This window comes from Phyllopteryx taeniolatus, chromosome 4 (genome assembly GCF_024500385.1).
Source record: "Phyllopteryx taeniolatus isolate TA_2022b chromosome 4, UOR_Ptae_1.2, whole genome shotgun sequence".
In the NCBI taxonomy this organism is placed as follows: Eukaryota; Metazoa; Chordata; class Actinopteri; order Syngnathiformes; family Syngnathidae; genus Phyllopteryx; species Phyllopteryx taeniolatus.
Genome location: NC_084505.1, coordinates 7317229 through 7336066, shown reverse-complemented (window position 1 = coordinate 7336066; position 18838 = coordinate 7317229). Strand labels below are relative to the sequence as shown.

At 42.1% G+C, this 18838-nt stretch overlaps 1 protein-coding gene across 1 annotated transcript in view; it reads right to left on the bottom strand.

The window, feature by feature from the left end:
- ndst3 (N-deacetylase/N-sulfotransferase (heparan glucosaminyl) 3) overlaps positions 1–18539 on the bottom strand; it is a 62799-nt gene extending 44260 nt beyond the window's left edge. The window contains exons 1-2 of the mRNA XM_061772258.1: positions 18383–18539; positions 15080–16244 (exon numbers count right to left, since the gene is read on the bottom strand). Coding sequence (XP_061628242.1) covers positions 15080–16078 — 999 coding nt within the window. The 5' untranslated portion in view covers positions 16079–16244; positions 18383–18539. The remainder of the gene's footprint in view (positions 1–15079; positions 16245–18382) is intronic.
- Between the last annotated feature and the right edge of the window lie 299 nt (positions 18540–18838).

The following is an 18838-nucleotide window of genomic DNA, read 5'->3' as shown; positions in this document are numbered from 1 at the left end:
CATCATTAGTATACTGGCGTTTAAACAAAGACTGTAATGAGTGCTAACCAAAGAGCGTTACACATGCGCGCACACACACACACACATGAGTTAATGAAGGTCAATGCATTAAAGGCCTCTAGAGGATGGAATAATAACCCCCTACACAACCCCTCCAATACACACACGCGCACACACACACTCACTCGTAGTCATTCACTTCCATCCATCTATTACCGAGTGAACCTGCAACAGTCCGACCCTTCCCTCCTTCACTGCACCCTCTCCCTACTTTGGGGAAGCTGCAGTCTTCCTCTGTCGCACACTCGCCTGAAACTCCATCTCTCCATCGCTTGCTCAAATGTCACATTCTCAGGAGACGAGCTTGTTCTAATTTAAAAGAAAGGCTGAAGCAGCACGGAGGATATACCGCTCTCTGTCTTTCTATAACTCCCTCTGTTCTCTCCCAGCCCTCCTTCTTGCTATCATTGCACTTCTTGATGTTTGCGGCCATAAATATTTTTTATGAAACTTTTATTATTCCATGGTCGTTTTGTTGGGCTCAGCGCCACGTCTCTATTAAAAAATGTTTGTCGGGTGCCTTTTAATCGATCCCCAGGAACCTTTTCTGATTTAGGAGATGAGCAACTGATGTGAGCGCGAGGAAGCGCTTGCAAGCAGGGTTTCTGTGTGTGCGTGTGTGTGTGTGTGCGTGTGCATGTGTGTTTGTGTGTGTGTGTGTTAACAAATATAGAGTGCAGTATCTTCATTAACACTAATCTAATGGTGTTGAAGATGGCTGCCTGCTGACAGATGTGCACAGCCCTAATCTGATCCCTTGTCTCCACTGTGATGACATCCTCTACATCACACCCGCGCACACGCACACATGCAAACACAAACACACACACACACGCACGCACGCACGCACACACACACACGCACACATCCAAATACTCAGAATTAAATTCATTTTGTTGTCAAGCGCTTTGCATTTTAACTCAATCTACTCTCATGGATGCACTTGGTCAGAATGCATTATTAATGCACATGTTGGGAAGAGTGAGCGCTAGCATGGGAGTTTGTCCAAGTGTGTGCTGTATTTGTGGAGACACATCATTAATATTCTGTAAGGAACATGGGAAAAATTCGACGCAGTGAGGCATAAATAAGCACACTGGTGATTTTGCATGATGTAATGTAGACAATATGTTCAGACTTTGTCGAAATTCAAGTTGCATCGACAACAGAACCCTGTCGTAAATCAAAGACCCCCCTTTAACATTTTACTACTTGTCCACGACTCAGTCGTAATGGTTTTGTGACCAAATTTTGTGTTCTGACCCACAAGCTGAGAGTCACCGTTAGAGTATGTTGACAGTTCTATCTTTCTAGTGAATGTCTTCATTGTGTTGCAGTGCTATTGAGTGCAGAAAATAACACAACAAAACAAAAAAAACGTGTGCAGAATTCACCAGAACTTACAACTTAGTTGGTCATTTGAAAGGAAGAACAAAAGAACATCGTTTTCAAAACATCAGAAAACAAATTTGTAACAACCTGTTTAGTTTCACATGACAAATACTTGAATATACCCATTATCCATCCATCCATCCATTTTCTGTACCGCTTCTCCTCACTAGGGTCGCGGGCGTGCTGGAGCCTATCCCAGCTATCTTCGGCCAGGAGGCGGGGTACACCCTAAACTGGTCACCAGCCAATCGCAGGGCACATCTAAACAAACAACCATCTGTACTCACATTCACCCCTACGGGCAATTTAAAGTCTTCAGTTAACCTACCATGCATGGTTTTGTGACTGTCTTCTATTGCTTTGTTTTTAACCCATCCATCCATTAATTTTCTATAGATATATTTTTTTTTTGCGTCAACCATGTAATGGTGGACACAGTTGCAGCCTGAATCAAAGTACAGTCTATGAGATTTTGACATGGCAACGTCAAAAATATCTGTGTCTATGGATTAATTCGCCTTGACCAAATCTGTTTCCAACCTTGGTTTAAGAGAAAAAATAAATACAAAATTTAATCGAATTAACCAGATCTCAAAGGTTAATGAAATCTCACCACTTGATTTTGCAAACAAACAAATGACATTGGTGACAGATTAAATTGGATAGTTTATGCATGGTCAATAGTTTAGATTCCTATTTTGTGAATGTACTTGTATACTTTATATTATATATTTATATTTCCTATATCCACTATTGCTACTGAAATGATGGAATTTTCCCCATTGTGGGACTAATAAAGGTTATATTATCTTATATTATAAATATTTATTATTAATAATAATGTACTTTTAACCTGACCCCATTCTCAGATGACGTCGCCAGTGACATATTAATTCATTTCCGGTCTTGTGAAGCAGTGAATTATTTGATATTTATATCTCCAGATACATATTAGTTGCCCTGTTATGTTGTTGTTCAAACTTGGTTACTCTCTGCTATAACGCCGTTCCAGCCAGTGTACTGTATAATCCAATTACTTATTTCTTTTACTATTTCTTCTTTTATGCTACAATATCACGATACCTTTCATTTTCCTTTGCTACAGTCATCAGTACACTTTCTCGTCAAATATCAGCATATACTAGTGCCTATGGTGTCCTCATCAGAATCATTCAATCATCATGAAAATGTAGTAGAATAATGAAACACTGAGGATTTATTATAAGTGGCCAAACATTTGTAAATATACTAGTAGCCTACAGCAGTGTCTCTTAAAATGTGCGTCACTGTTCTGCTAACTACAATAATGCAATTATTATGTTCTGCAATAATTGCTTATCCACACGAGGGTCGCGAGCGTGCTGGAGCCTCTCCCAGCTATCTTCGGGCGAGAGGTGGGGTACAACCTGAACTGGTCGCCAGCCAATCGCAGGGCACATATAAACAAACAACCATTCGCACTCACATTCATACATACGGGCAATTTAAAGTTTTCAATTAACCTACCACGCATGTTTTTGGAATGTTGGAGGAAACCAGAGAAAACCAACGGAGGGAGAACCTGAAAACTCCACACAGGCGAGGCTGAATTTGAACCCGGGTCCTTAGAACTGTGAGGCAGATGTGCTGACCAGTCGTCCACCATGCCGCCTAATAACTGGTTAAATGATGCAAAATAATTTTTAGATGGTTTTATGGAACACAACAATTGATTAAAAAAAAGTTATTTTAGTCATATAGATTCTATTTTCATAATCACATTGAACGTTTTACATGTGTCGGTAAAATTGTTATCCACCCTGTCGTCATGGGGTCACTGCCCTTTTACGAAAACCCTTTGGCCAAGTGTATATCAATTGAAATCAAAATGTTTCATGAATTCAAAATTACTGATGCACTGAAATGAAGATTCTTGATCGAAAACCGAAACTGAGGAACCCCAAGGCAGAAAACCGAAAGCCCAAACAGCAAAAGAAATGATCAATCAATCAAACTTCATTTGTAAGCGCTTTTCATACAAAAAAATGCAACACAAAACACACACACAAAAAAAATTCTAATATAAAAATAAATCAAACCTGCAAATTATTAATTATAAAACGATGCCAATTATCAGTAAAATTGCATTTATGGCTATGACTGGAGAGATGCCAACCTATAGAAATGGACTTCCAGAACAATTTGTCTGAATTTCCATATTTTTAAAATTAAGTCAAGGACATTACCTGGGACAGTTATTGCGGTATATCATGTAATAGGATTAAAAAACAAACAAACAAACAAAATGCATACTGTTTGCATTTGCTGTATCCACGAATGCTACCAAAATGATGGCAAATTTCCCTATTGTGGGACTAATAAAGGTAATCTTGTATTACAAAGATGTATTATATTCAATAAATTTTTCAATTATAGTTTTCATTTTCTCAGCAGCGATACAAATTCATTTAGGGCCCCTGTAAAGCTGTTTAGCATCGTATATTACCAGGAGTTTGAATGTATGAGTTATTTAATATTAATGCTTATTTCACATTTATTTCTCACATTATGGCACTATGTCACTATCAATCCGTGAGTGTAGGCTGTGTGTAGTGAGTGTGAATGGTTGTTTGTTTCTATGTGCCATGCGATTGGTTGGCGACCAGTTCAGGGTGTACCCCGCCTCTCGCCCGAAGATAGCTGGGATAGGACAGGATATGCGCGACGGAAAATGGATGGATATGAATTTATTTTTAAAAAGGTGCGGGAGCTACACCAAAATGTATTTCTAACAACTTAACATCTACGTAATACAATTAATATAAAGTTCAAATCTCAACTTTTTTGATGAAATGGGGACGTCTCAAAGGCACCTTTTGGAGATATGAACTCTTGAACTCTGTGGTCCCATCGAAAAAAAAAAAAAAAAGACAAAAAACGTGGAAATAAATTTAAAAAACATTTAAAAAAAAACAGGTGGAATTTATACTTTTGAAAGATGCACACTGAACTGAAGCTGCATGAGATTTACTAAAGTCTTATGCTCCTTTCTGGCCATGAAAGTGTTTTTTTTTTTCCCGACTCCAAAGTTTATGACTTGAGAGGCATTTGACTTTGGAGTATACCATGTTCAGCAATGTACTGCCTCAGATGTGGGAAAAACCTCAACAGTTTCAGTAAAATAGTCATATGACAAGAGTAAAAAAATGTGTTAACATCACAAAAAGAAAATGTGTCAGGAAAATTGTAGGACATTGCTGCCATCAAACAGTAGCGTTTGATTGTAGGGTATTTTCAAGTGACGTATTGATGATCATTACGAGGAGGCCTGGGGGAAGTCTACGAACCAAACGTAGCATTTAAATGTGACATACTTCTTGACGGAAAAACATTTCGAGAATCTCAGAGAAACAATGAAGTCATGCCCTGCCGTTTTTTTAAAAAAAAATTTTATTTTTATTTTTTTTCCTGATGGCAATGGCAGCCGATCTCATTGAGCTGAGGCCTTGAAGCAATACCGGGCCAATCTGTCTCCTGGATGCTGATTGTGGCGATAAAATAGTCTGTAAGAGAGAAGGCTGCATTTGGCTTAGCGGGAGTGTTGGGGTGGGAGGGTGTGATGTCGTGAGGGGGTGGGGTGGGGGGGGGGGGGGGGAGATACGCAGCACATAGACAATTCTAGTGATGAAGGTAAGCATACACAAGGATTAGCGGTTAGCGATAGCCCTGCTCTCTGTGCCCAATCCCACAGCTGCACCGCACCGCCAGTGTCAGAAGTAATGCCATTTTGCTTTGTTTTTGTGTGTGTGTTTGTGTGTGTGTGTCGTGAGCACAGTAAGAGGTGCCAGAGAGATGTTGGGGCTTAAACAGATAGGGTGGTGGGAGGGTGTGGGGGGGGGGTCGATATCTGGACAGCTGGTTTGTCATCCACCTGACTAATATATCCTCATTCTGTCGTTTTTTCTTCTGAAAACTTGAGATTCTTCCAGTTACCACACTCAGCCCAATATAAAACAATATTATTTCCAATGGTCAATGGAGCACGGATCATTTTCCTCCACAAATTCTGCCTAGCAACAAGTGGCTACCCAAATGCGAGAATCTGCAGGTTGAAGGAAGCCAACTATAAAACTTATAATTGACTGTTTTTAAGGCCATTTCAAGACCAGTCTTCCTCTTGTAGTGAGCGACATCATACATCATTTTACACTTGAGACTATGTGAGATCCAGGATGCACATGTCTGCAAAAAATTAGTCCTAGCCCTGGAACTACAACTTATGAGTCCCTGCAACTTACGTATCATCATTGAATACAGATTGCTCTCTCGCAATAAATTGTTTTTGCCTGTCACGATATCAATTTTTTAAGCACGATATAGTTTCCTAAAAACTAGCACGATAACTGATAGTATCGATGTTTTTTTTTATGCCATATTAGCGCATAATAATTGAAGTACATAATTTTTAAGAACAATAAATTTTTAATTCTAAACAATATTCACAATTGGCCTTGTAATATAGAAAAATAAATAAAATATCTTAGCTATATAAAACAATAGAAATAAAACAGACTCAGGCTCTGTTCACAAAAACTGCAATTCAATAAATAGTTAACATTTGGCACAGAGGTTTAGAGTCATTAACCCAGTAAAGAACCCCCCAAAAATGACAGACCACAGAGAAAAGTGGTTTTAAAAAGCCTACTGAATTTGAATAAATACAAAAAAAATCGACATGTATGTGCAAGTAAAATAAGGCCGGCCCTCGAGTTGCAGGACTGTGAGCCCATCACCTTTCAATCAAATATGTTTCACTGTAGTCTACTACTGACTGAATATTGATAATGTGTGCCGCTGTGGTTTTGGTTAATAAACAGTTAACTTTCCCGTGTGTGTGTGTGTTATGTGGGGAACACGCACAACTCCGAGCGAGGCGCTGACGTTTTAAACGATTTTGCCGTGGGTGAGCGAGCTGTTTAGCTCCTTAGCTCGCTAGCTCATGGGCTAGCGAATGGAATAAACATTTAACTTTCCTTTACATGTGCCTGTTGTGTGCAGCTATGAGTATTGGATGGCGCTGACGCCGTTACACCTGCAACTCTGCAACAATGAGAGTAGACTAGAACTACGGATTGCCATAATAATTGATTAATCAATTACGGTAATTGATCCTTAAAGGAGGCGGCACGGTGGGGTACCGGTTAGCACATCTGTCGCACAGTTCTGAGGATCCGTGCTTAAATTCGGCCTCTCCTGTGTGGCGTTTGCATGTTCTCCCCGTGCCGGGGTGGCTTTTCTCCGGGTACTCCAGTTTCCTCCCACATTCCAAAAACATGACTGGTTAATTTTATATATCATCGCTGTCGGGCGGAATCTTCGCATCTCCAAAATGACTACATTTCAGGGAAGAAAAAAACAAAACACCATCTTGCTTGAGTTTCCAAACACTGCTTTGTTCCAGTTGGTATTATACCTTATATCGCTCTCATATACCAATGCACACTCACATCAAAACAACAGCACCCCAAAATTATGTTCAATCGCAAATTTAATATGCTAAAAAAATTGTTAATTTATGACGCTGTCATTGATTAAAATACTAGAGTACGGCTCACTATTTTCACCCATTATTGTTTAAAACATATAGGCGACAAATTACGCAACATGGCTTGGTTCTGCAGAACAAGGAAGTAGGCTAAAAAAAAAAAAAAAGAGAGTTTTACAGTTTTACAGACGTTTTGAGCGTTCAACAGCATTCATATATTTGTTGTCAAGCTATTTTCACCACTTTGGTTAATACAAAATTAAAATAACAGACGAAGTCATTAAGTTAGTTTTGATTTGTGGAGCAACCAAGAACACATACTATCCATCCATCCATTTTCTACAGCGCTTATCCTCACAAGGGTCGCAGGTGTGCTGGAGCCTATCCCAGCTATCTTCGAGCAAGGGGGGGGGGTACACCCTGAAGGCAGGGCACATAGAAACAAACAACCATTCGCACTCACATTCACACCTACGCACAATTTAGAGTCTGAATACATACTATCCATCCATTTTCTGAGCCGCTTCTCCTCACAAGGGTCGCGGGCATGCTGGAGCCTATCCCAGCTATCTTTGGGCAGGAGGCAGGGTAGACCCTGAACTGGTTGCCAGCCAATCGCAGGGCACACATAAACAAACAACCATTCACAGTCACATTCACACTTACGGGCAATTTAGAGTCGTCAATTAACCTACCATGCATGTTTTTGGGATGTGGGAGGAAACCGGAGTGCCCGGAGAAAACCCACGCAGGCACAGGGAGAGCATGCAAACTCCACACAGGCGGGGGCCGGGGATTGAACCCCGGAACTCAAAACTGTGAGGCAGACGCTCTAACCAGTCGCCCACTGAACACATATTAGTAAAAGGAAAAATATTGAAACAATTAATTCATTTATTTATTCATGTTCCTCATAGTCGAATAAAAAAATTTAAATGTCCATCCATAATTTCAACAACATCCAGACCAATTTAAGGTCGGTTGGCGCGGCTTGTTTCTAGAGATTCTAGCTACAGTATGTATTATGTGCTTATTACTGTGAAAGTACTTCATAAATGTTGTTGCTGTGCATCCCTTTCTTCTTTTACTTTTCATCTGCTAATTCAGAAACAACATGATATCAGTATGACACATTTGCAGCATTGTATATGTTTTCGTCCCTAGTATAATGGCTTAGGCGGGGCTATGAAAGCACATTTGGCAATAAGAAAGAATAATGTCGGTTTTCTGGTATGTAGCCTTCTTAAGTGGTTTGTGCCTCTCAATGTTTTTTTTTTTTCAGTGAAAAACATCACTGCGTATGAGATTTAATTCTTGCTATGGATTGTCAAGCGCGTGTGCCTGTTTGTGTAGCTATGCGTGTAATATGAACACCAGACCAGCAAACTTAAGTGGGTCAGGCATCTCTATTTGATGAGAGAGTTGATGCCGGTCTCTTCGTAGCTCTCACTGCTCTCTGTCTCTCTTGCTCTTCAACTTGGAGCCAATGCCTGCTTTACATAGCATCCTTTCACAAAGCACTGCATTTATTAGTGTTTGTGGATGGCAGGTGCTTGTTATAGCTTTTGACTCACAAAGCTTAAAAGACGCTCAAACAAAAACTGTGATTTCACAAAAACCATCGTGTGTTGTTCATTGTAATTAAATGGCAGTCCTCAAAGGACAGAAGTGTCCCTTGTTCAGACTAGGCTGATGCCAGTACCTGAAAAGTACTATGTGGTTTTCTTCACTTATCTCATATGACATCTCTTGGTTCCACCAGCCCCATTAAGGATGTCACCTTCCGCCATGAAATAAATGAATGACGTAGTCTGGACTTGCATGAGAAATAACTTTGAGACTCTTTTAATAGCATTTTCTCTTCTTTTCCAACTCCGCTATGCCTTTGGCTGGGTGACAAATGGATATGGAGTCAGCTCAATTCCGCGAACTTAAGTGGCAAATATGCATCATATTAATTAGCTCTAAAGATTAACTCTAAGTAGGAATGTGCAATAAATAGCCGACTGCTCAGCCAAAAACCTTGACTGAAGTTAGGACTATTAGCATATTGTACAAAGCCTTTTCTTTAACTTTCAATTTGAAGTCAGAGCAAGAACTAAAGTGAACACGAGGACAAGCAGAACTTCTTGTGCACATTATTTGCACCCTAAGAAGGAATTCAGAATGACGTTGTACCCAAACAAACTAGGATGTCCTCATATCAATTATCCATCTGATTTTCCTCATGAGGGTCTTGGGTGAGCTGGGGCCTATCCCATGTGGCAAACATGGTACAGCATGTTTGTGCAGAGGGTCACATGCTTGCATCACAGTTACGAATAATATGGTACTTTTTCTGCGTCCTAAACAATTCTTGTGATGTTTAAAACAAGGCCAGATTTCAATGTGATGGGTAAAATAGGCCATGTTCACTTGAACACAGGGAATTTTAAAATAGGGGCCAAACTGTTCTATGCATTTTTGCCTTTTGTCCACAGAGTGTAAAGTGTTTAAAGTCACTGTCGATGGGGATTTTTTGGAAATGTCTCCCCTTCATACAATGCTAGGTCTACATGATCTCATTTTTAAAGATGACCTTCTTTTGCAAAAGCAGAGCGTGTCCAATGATATTGTCTTCCATGAGCTACTATCATCTCATTTTGCGCAATGGCAGTCATATGAGTATACTGTATATATAATCCAAATGTTTAATATAATTAGAGAATGTCTAGCATATGTACACATAAATATACAGCTAATACAGTAGAAAGAGACATCAGAATGTGCAATCAAAGTGGTTATCAGTTTTGCTTCTGATTGACTTATGATACTATGTTTTTATATTTGAAAAATTATTCAAATCCCTGGCAATAATGAGGAAATCGTTTGCACAAGTGTTAAGGATTTGGTTCAATTATATTCTATATTATTTTGGCGCTATCTTGGTGTCCTTTCCAGCTAAATGATAACCATAAAAAACGTACAAAAATGACCACCTCATAACTACGCCAAAATAGGAATGATATTGTGTTGAACAAATGCACTTGTAGACTCTTAAGTGAATCGCTGAATGCATGAACACTAGGAAAACCCTCTTCTTTGAAAGTCTCTTACTCAAACTTTCAGTTGCGCAAGACATTCCTTTCTACATCCTGGCTGTCCATCTCAACTTTAACTTGTACAAACATCACAATAAATGAAACATAGCGAAGCATTTAGGGAAGAAGGATGTGCAGTGGCACTGCTTTCACCGAGGCCCCCTCAACTGTAAATGCTTCAGTCCACAGAGCGGATCATGAGCTAAAGAGCGGGGAGGAGAATATAAAGAGGCCGCAGATCGTGATCAATGAGTTGGCGGAGCGGCCGGGGGCGGTGGAGTGAGAAGGAAAACGAGGATGGGACACCTCCTTGATGACAAGCGGGAGCAAGGCACAAATTAGAAAAAAAACACAAGAGCGGCGCGCTCGGATCATTGATGCCACTTTTTGACTGGCATCGTCCCTCATTTTGAGAAATGTCATCCGATGACTGCCTCCCTGTGAATCATTTTTTAATGGGGGGAATAAAGGTGTGTATGTGACTGTGTGTGTAGTCAGAAAGGCTGTGTGACAATTTTTATTTTTGCCACCAGATGAACTCATGTGGTGAGACTAATGAAGAGTGGTGAGGGAAAGAGGGCGGCACTTTAATTGGTCTGCCTCAGTCTTCACTCTTCTTCTCTGTTGGAGAAGGGAAGAGGAGAAAAGGAGGAGGTCTAACTACTGAATAATACTTCAGAATTTGGGGGGGGGGTAGAAGATACAAACTAAGAAATAAGCAGACTCACATTTTTGCTAAGTTTTGCAGTGGTTATAGCTTCAGACACACTTGAGACAATATTACAAAAATGAGATACATGATCTGGGACTTTTTCAAATCTTTAAAGGATGTTTTATTCTTGTGATGTTCAATAGTGTGCAAAAATGTTCCAAATTTTGTGTTGAAATGTTTACAAAAAAAAAAAATTATTTTATTGTGAGTATCCTTGTTACTATACTAATATTATTTTGAATTAAGAACAAATAAAAGGTATTTGAAGTTCTTTTCTCAGCTATGATTAAACTGCCTTTACTGATTTTTTAGGTTTTTGCTCCGGTATCGTTTAGTTTTGGTTTTACTGGTATGGAGGTACAATACTTTTTGCAGGTATTATATGGAAGTCATAATTCTGGTATCGAGACAACACTAGTAGTTAACCAATTTTTACACATGTATTTCCACAAGTAAGCTACAATGTAAGTGCATAAAACATTTATGGTGGTAATAGTCTGAGCCTGGAATTGTTTAAGTCAACGTCCATAAGCTTCTATGGTTAAATCCGAAAATGCGAACATATCGGAGGTTGACCAGCATCCGAGAATGGATCGTGTTCGACCGTTAAGATTCCACTGTGCTCAATAAATTAAGAAATGTGAAAGAATTACACCACACAGTACAGTATGATCACCATCGTCACCTTGTTCAACCTTCATCACCAATTTACGTCAGAAGAGAGGATGCTTCTCATCACCATATTCCAATTCCTCCACCTCCCCTCCGCTTCCTCATTTTCCCTCAGCATTTTGTCTCTGTGAAATAAGGAAGTTTGCTCCGAGCTCTTCCCCCAAGGCACCACTCACCCTCCCTTCCTCCTTCCTTTCTTCCCTCTTCCCCTCTGTGATTTGCTGCTATACTGAAGGAGCAAATGTGCCAGCCTTGTGTGAGCGTTTGTGGTTGAACGGCTCTGTCATTTGGTGCCACTGTCGGTACGTCTCTTGACCTACCCCTCTGCGCCTCTCTGTCGTTGTGTTTCACCACCAGTTCATCCTCATGTATATTTATGCAACAAAGCTGCGGAGTCAGGCTGACTTCAAATGAAAATTCATACTAAAGGGAGCGCGGCTGCTCAATTTGTAAATTATGTGTGTGTATGTCAGAGTATAATCTTTTATCCTTTTTTGGGGGGGATACAAGCATCCTTTTCATATTCAAGCGTGGAATCCCCTCTCCACTTCACCGCCCAGCATGTGTTTTTTGTTTTGTTTGTTTTTTTCCAGCTGCCACATGCTTCACATCTCCTCCCCACATCTCAGCCATGGACAGGTGGGATCTTTTTGTGTCAGGCATTGATGGAAAGTGGTATTTTATTCTAAATGTCATAGATTGAAACATGCCTGTACTATATATGCACAAACACTGAAATTTTTCTCAGCCCTAACACACACACCACTCTGATAACCTGTTCGTGGTCACAGTGGGAGAACATGAGAACCGGAAAGACACCACACGCAATGCGAATTAAAGAAAAGACAAAAATTATAGAAATGTTTTCCCAATTGTTAAAGGGAACGTATAATGGGAAATTGACTTTTTAATTGTTTGTATACAAGCAACATTCATTCCCGGTCTGGACGTGGAGAGGGGAACATCCTCGCTCAAGAGAGTCTCTGAGTATTCAGAAGCCTCCAATAAAACCACAAATAGTTTACTAGTAGTACTACTCATAGTAGTAGTACTAGAAGTATTAGAGTAGCTGTTCACTTCTTCAATGCCCAAACTCTGACCCGGTTGTAACAGTAACAAAAGCCGTACTTGGCATTTGCCTAAGCCACAAATGCCCCAGAACCAAAGTGTAACAAATGGACATTAAGTTTGCTGAAATGCTCAACCCTTTGTTTAGCATACATTTACCAAGACACCTGGGAACTGCTTGGAATTGCGTAAAATAATGCATAATGTGTCTCTTTGAATTCAACTTAAAGAATGTGGGCAAAAAGTTTCCGAGAATTTGTGTATATCCAGATCAGAGCTGATATTCAGTGGCTTTGTCCTTTGGACCTGAGAAAACCCACGCAAGCACGGGGAAGACGTACAAACTGACTGTGAGGTAGATGCACCACCTTGCCGCTTGCATAAGAATAATTTCATAAAATAGAGTAAAGGGGGAATTCATTTTACACTGAAGACAGAGATGTCAGGTGTCATTTCATGAGGTCATGACCATGTACAGTTTAGGGTTTAGTGCCTTGCTCAAGCTTCTGACAGCGCCCGAAGTACCAAAGCCCAAGTTCTTACCTAGTGAGTTTCTGCTGCCCTGCACGATCTTGTTCCCTGTTTGTTATGAACACCACACTGAGGAATGTTGAGTAAAGGTCAACATTGTAAACATTTACTTGTTGCACATCCGGCGGCACGGTGGCCGACTGGTTAGAGCGTCAGCCTCACAGTTCTGAGGACCTGGGTTCAATCCCCGGCCCCGCCTGTGTGGAGTTTGCATGTTCTCCCCGTGCCTGCGTGGGTTTTCTCCGGGTACTCCGGTTTCCTCCCACATCCCAAAAACATGCATGAATTGGAGACTCTAAATTGCCCGTAGGCATGACTCTGAGTGCAAATGGTTGTTTGTTCCTATGTGCCCTGCGATTGGCTGGCAACCAGTTCAAGGTGTACCCCGCCTCCTGCCCGATAACAGCTGGGATAGGCTCCAGCACGTCCGCGACCCTAGTGAGGAGAAGCGGCTCAGAAAATGGATGGATGGATGGATGTTGCACATCCAATTTATTTTCCCAAAATATCTTTCAAAATTAGTAAATACGTAGGTTATATTTTTCAGTATACTGGGGTTCAAACCGCGGCACGGTGGGCGACTGGTTAGAGCGTCAGCCTCACAGTTCTGAGGTGCGGGTTCAATCCCCGGCCCCGCCTGTGTGGAGTTTGCATGTTCTCCCCGTGCCTGCGTGGGTTTTCTCCGGGCACTCCAGTTTCCTCCCACATCCCAAAAAACATGCATTAATTGGAGACTCTAAATTGCCCGTAGGCATGACTGTGAGTGCGAATGGTTGTTAGTTTCTATGTGCCCTGCGATTGGCTGGCAACCAGTTCAGGGTGTACCCCGCCTCCTGCCCAATGACAGCTGGGATAGGCTCCAGCACGCCCGCGACCCAAGTGAGGAGAAGCGGCTCAGAAAATGGATGGATGGATGGGGTTCAAACCCTCGGCCCCGCCTGTGTGGAGTTTGCATGTTCTCCCCGTGCCTGCGTGGGTTTTCTCCTCCCACATCCCAAAAATAAGTGTGGTAGGTTGAGTGAAGACTCTAAATTGCCCGTAGGTATGAATGTGAGTGCGAATGGTTGTTTGTTTGTATGTGCCCTGCGATTGGCTGGCGACCGGTTCAGAGTGTACCCCGCCTCTCGCCCGAAGATAGTTGGGATAGCCTCCAGCAGCCCGCAACCCTAGTGAGGATAAGCGGTAAAGAAAATGGATGGATGGATAAAAAAAACATATAACCTAAAAATATTCTTTAAATATGATGAAGATGCAAAGTTCGCGAAATACAATGGCTGAGGTGCCAAATTTCCAGTTGTACATCTTATTGAGATGTAAGCATTATTCACAAAGGCGTTAATAAAAATGACAATTTAAAATAGCCTTTGTATTAAACTAATCTAACTTACTTAATCCACTTACTGTGGCTCTGAACCAAAACAGAAGCAGTTGTTACTGATCAGTGTCTGAGCGTTTCACAAGGTTTTAGGGCTGAAATTGTGTTTCGGCACAACACCTGAAGAAAGGACTATGAAAACAATTGAGCTCAAAACTCCTGGTAATTTTGACAAAATTCCAGCAAATGTGTGTAAATGGTGTAAATTTCCACATGATTAGGCGCCTTGCGTTGTGTGGCCACTCAAACGAGCGTGTGCGTTACAACAATAGCTGCTTTGAGAGGTTGACTCTCCTTTAGTTTGCCTAAGAGGAGGAACGTGGGAAAAGAGGAATAGGAGCCATTCATCTCTTCACTTGCTCATTCACTCGCTCACTCTCACCCCTCCCCTAACCCCCTTTCACTCAGTATCTTTGTCCCTGTAAATGGCCTCTAAACCTCTATTTAATATAATTACTCTCTCGCTGTACCCTAACACATACGCTTCTTCACACTGCAGGTACACAAACACACACTGCAATATATGACCCCGCGATTATTTTGCTGAGGTTTTCAGATTTCCAGGGCAACAGCTTCATATTTCTTATGTTTGCCTGCACTGTGCAGCCATTAGTTACTATTTGGTAGCAGAATGATTCATTCACCCGTCACCACCGCCGAAATACCTTCACATCCTTGACGTTCATGCGGGTGCCTTCCTTTCCCACAAAAATGTCATCTATATCCACCAGGATATGCCGGTCCAGACCCAAAGTCAGCTTCCTGTCAGTGAGGTAAGAGATGGCATCCACTAAGATGAGTCTGTGGAGCCAATAGTTCAGTCCCTGGCCAAAGAAGACCCTCCTCACCCCGTCATAGAATCCCATGTCCTGCACTACAGTGGCCTGGAGACCCAGGCTAAAGCCCGGCCCTGGATTGTCACCGCTGCCCACTCCTGCTCCATCCTTGGCCCGGGCATGCAGCACAGCTTGGTAGGTGGAGTGATTGGAGGAAAAGGAAGTCCAGTCCTCACCGGGTAAGGGCCCTCGGTCCGTGCCGGGCTTGGTTAGGTGTAGGATGGGAGAGCTGGACACCACGCAGCAGTCCCAAAGGGCCTGATTGGTCCTGAGCACGAGCGGGAAGTTTCTGAGCTTGAGCAGAGGTGGCGAGGTCTCGGTGGAGCGGTACAAGCCGATGATGCCCACCCTGAACTCGGTGCAGTACTGATGCAGCAGCTGTCTGTTCCATGTGTCTGCATGTGCATACTTGAGGAGATTCTCATAAATGATGAGTGAATATCGGCCGCGGCCCTTGTCCGTCAAAGGCGGGAGGTCACCCTTCCCTGATGCTATTTCCATGCGGAACTTGAAGTGCGCAGACTCCAATATAGCCACAATGTCCTGACCCAGCTGAGAGTACTGGGACTCCACAAGCACCAGCACCGCCGAGTCAGTGTGGACATGCGTGTGAGGCGGATTAGGAGGGTACGGGTACGGGAGTTGGCGATACGGGGACATGGAGAGGGGCTGGGAGCAGGCGGGCTCTGAGGATTGTCCTATTTGCATGGAAGGGGTGGAGTTGGAGAAGAGGAAGTAGGCAGAGAGGAGCAAGGAGAGGAGACAGCAGGAGGCCAGCAAGAGGAGCAGCCGCCGTAAGTGGCGGCGGAATCGCACGGCCGCCGTCATGGCAAAACGAGCGCTTCCACGAGTCTGGGGGTGGGAGAGCAAAGCCACTTAGGGGTGCATCATGTGACCATGGCAGGTGGAGACGGGGGCGGTGCTGGAGGTCGTGGCACACACATCATCAGTGAAACGGGGGGCCTTCACATGGACAGATAGCAGAGATCGATCCCTGCGAAAAGGATAGACGAGTGAATAGCAAGTTTGTAGGCTACGCATTTGCTACCCGCGTCCTTGTGTGTGCCGCCGCTGGCAGTGGTGGAAAGTAACAAAGTACAAACACTTTGTTAGTGTACTGAATTTGATTTTTCAGTTTTCTGTACAGTTTTTTCTGATGTTATTATTATTATTATTTTTACTTTTACTCCCTTTATTTATTTATTTATTTATTTATTTATGTATTTATTTATTTAACCTGGCTTTGTCCAGGTAGGGCAATTTAAAACAGATTCTCATTTACAATACTGACCTGGCTTCGGACAGCAGAGTAAAACAAAGCAAGATAAAAGCAAAGACAAATAAGTACAGTAAAAACAAACCATTCAAAATATATTATGTAAATGTGTAACTGTAGTTACACATTTACATAATACATTACATTACATCACAGCATATGATGAACGAAAGGTTGCTGACAGGCTGAAAACAGGTGCAGCGATCATTTACAGAATCCGTCACTAACTTTTTAAACGATGATATTGCAATGAATGACGAGAGTTTTATTATTTATTGCAGAGAGGAGTGGTCCAGTCGTTCGGGTCAGAACATTAAAAAGAAGTTCAATGAAAAAGTATATCTGTACTTTCTACTCCTTACTTTGTCAAAATAGACTCATTCCTTTTTTTAAATCTCTCCGGATGACAACATCACAGTAGAGATCTCGATTGAGTAATTGATTGATTGACTGTCTTTTTTTTTTTTTTTTTTTTTTAACCCAAGTATTTGTACTTCTATTTAAAGTACAGAGGTTGAGTACTTTTTCCATCGCTTACCAACATGACGGCACAGCTGGTATATATGACTGAAAACAACTTGCACCCTTAGGGCTTACCCAACTCACACACGTACACGCACAAAAACACGCGCACGTGACATCCCAGCAAAAACACAAAACTCAATAAACAACAGCTGTCGCGTGTTAATATGTGGGGAGGTGGACGGGAGCGCAACTAATCAGTCCCATAAAGCTCTGCAGAGATTCCCTCTAATTGCACCAAACTCGGTGCACTTATGTCCTATTTCTGAACCTAATCATCTAAAGTACCACAAAATTAGAGTTGGACTCCTTTCGCCAGGAGCGCTAATCTGAGGGTCTAGCTCATGAGAGTACAGAGGAAATGGCGAGTGGAGAGAACATTTGAGAAAGGGAGACAAGGAGAAAAGAGAGAAAGAGAGAGGGGGAACAAAATGCAGTGAATTATAGAAAGAGACAAAAAGGATTAGCATCTTAATGTATGTGCCGGGAGCCAGAGAGAAGAAAAGATCCCCCTGCATATTTTTCTCTCCCCTTTCTCGCCATTCTTCTTCACCCTTTCTCCCACTTTAAATTGAATAGCATTTTCCCTGACACTTGTCTTCTTGTTCCTCATCATTAGATGAGATGACACAATTCACAGAGGAGATATCTTTGTATAGACTGTCGGGAGACAATAACTCCAGTTTCTTTAACATCAACTAACAAACTTGTCTTGGTTATCAAATTGGCCCATACACGAGGAAACAAATCTTACGCTCGACTGAGTCCTCACCAAAATCAAAAGAGGAAAAGTTGCAATTAAAAGTGAATAATTTCTCAATATTGATTCAAATTTTCAAGCAAAACAATCTGATAGGAGTAACCTGTTACTCTGCTGGTGTAGTGCCATTGGCTGCCACACGAGGGCACTGAAATTAGAACAAAAAGCTCATATGAAAGTTATTATTAAACTAATATCCCTGTTCAGCGATGGGAAAAAAAATACGATTTTATTGCTTTAAGTTTTGTTTTTTGTTTTTTTGGTCTACTATGATAACCAACGTTCTGGGCTTTTCTTTTGTTGTTAAACCACGTGTATTTTCATTATATTTCATATTTTTAAACAACGTGTTCCAATTCAGTGCGAGACATTTCATGCAAACCTGGCACCCAAAGTTGCTAATAGTGATAAAATGAAAATAAAAGTAATCTACGTCTATGCTGTTGCAGATGCGGTCAAACAAGAGCGCAACAATGCTGACTAAACATTACAGAGCAACGAGGCTCAAATGGCTAAAAGAACACAAACAAAACAGCAGGTGAATGCACCCCCGTCCACCGGTTCGCCCGCTTACCTCTCGCCGAGGTTGAGGCGCTGCTGCGTGGGGAGGAGATCTGACGGAGGACCGGTGAGCGTGATGGTGTTCCGTGTGGGTCCGGTGCTACTCTGGTCTTGCACCTCCCCCGTGTGTTTTGGATGCTCAAGCCCTGTGCCATCTCTCTCTCTCTCTCTCTCTCTCTCTCTCTCTCTCTCTCTCTCTCTCTCTCTCTCTCTCTCTCTCTCTCTCTCTCTCTCTCTCTCTCTCTCCACCCTCTACTAGAGCAGCAGGGGCAGCCACCCGGAATGATGCGCTCTCCTCCCCCTTTTCTCATCCCTCTCCGTTTATCCCACTCCCCCCCCCCCCCCCCCTACACGCTGCCTCTTCTTCGCTCCCACCAAGTTGCCTTTATTTCAGCTTGTAAGGCTGGAGATTGGCAGCGAGCACCGGCAGCAGGCTGCCCCTTAACGAGTGGCGGCCGTGCGTAAAAAG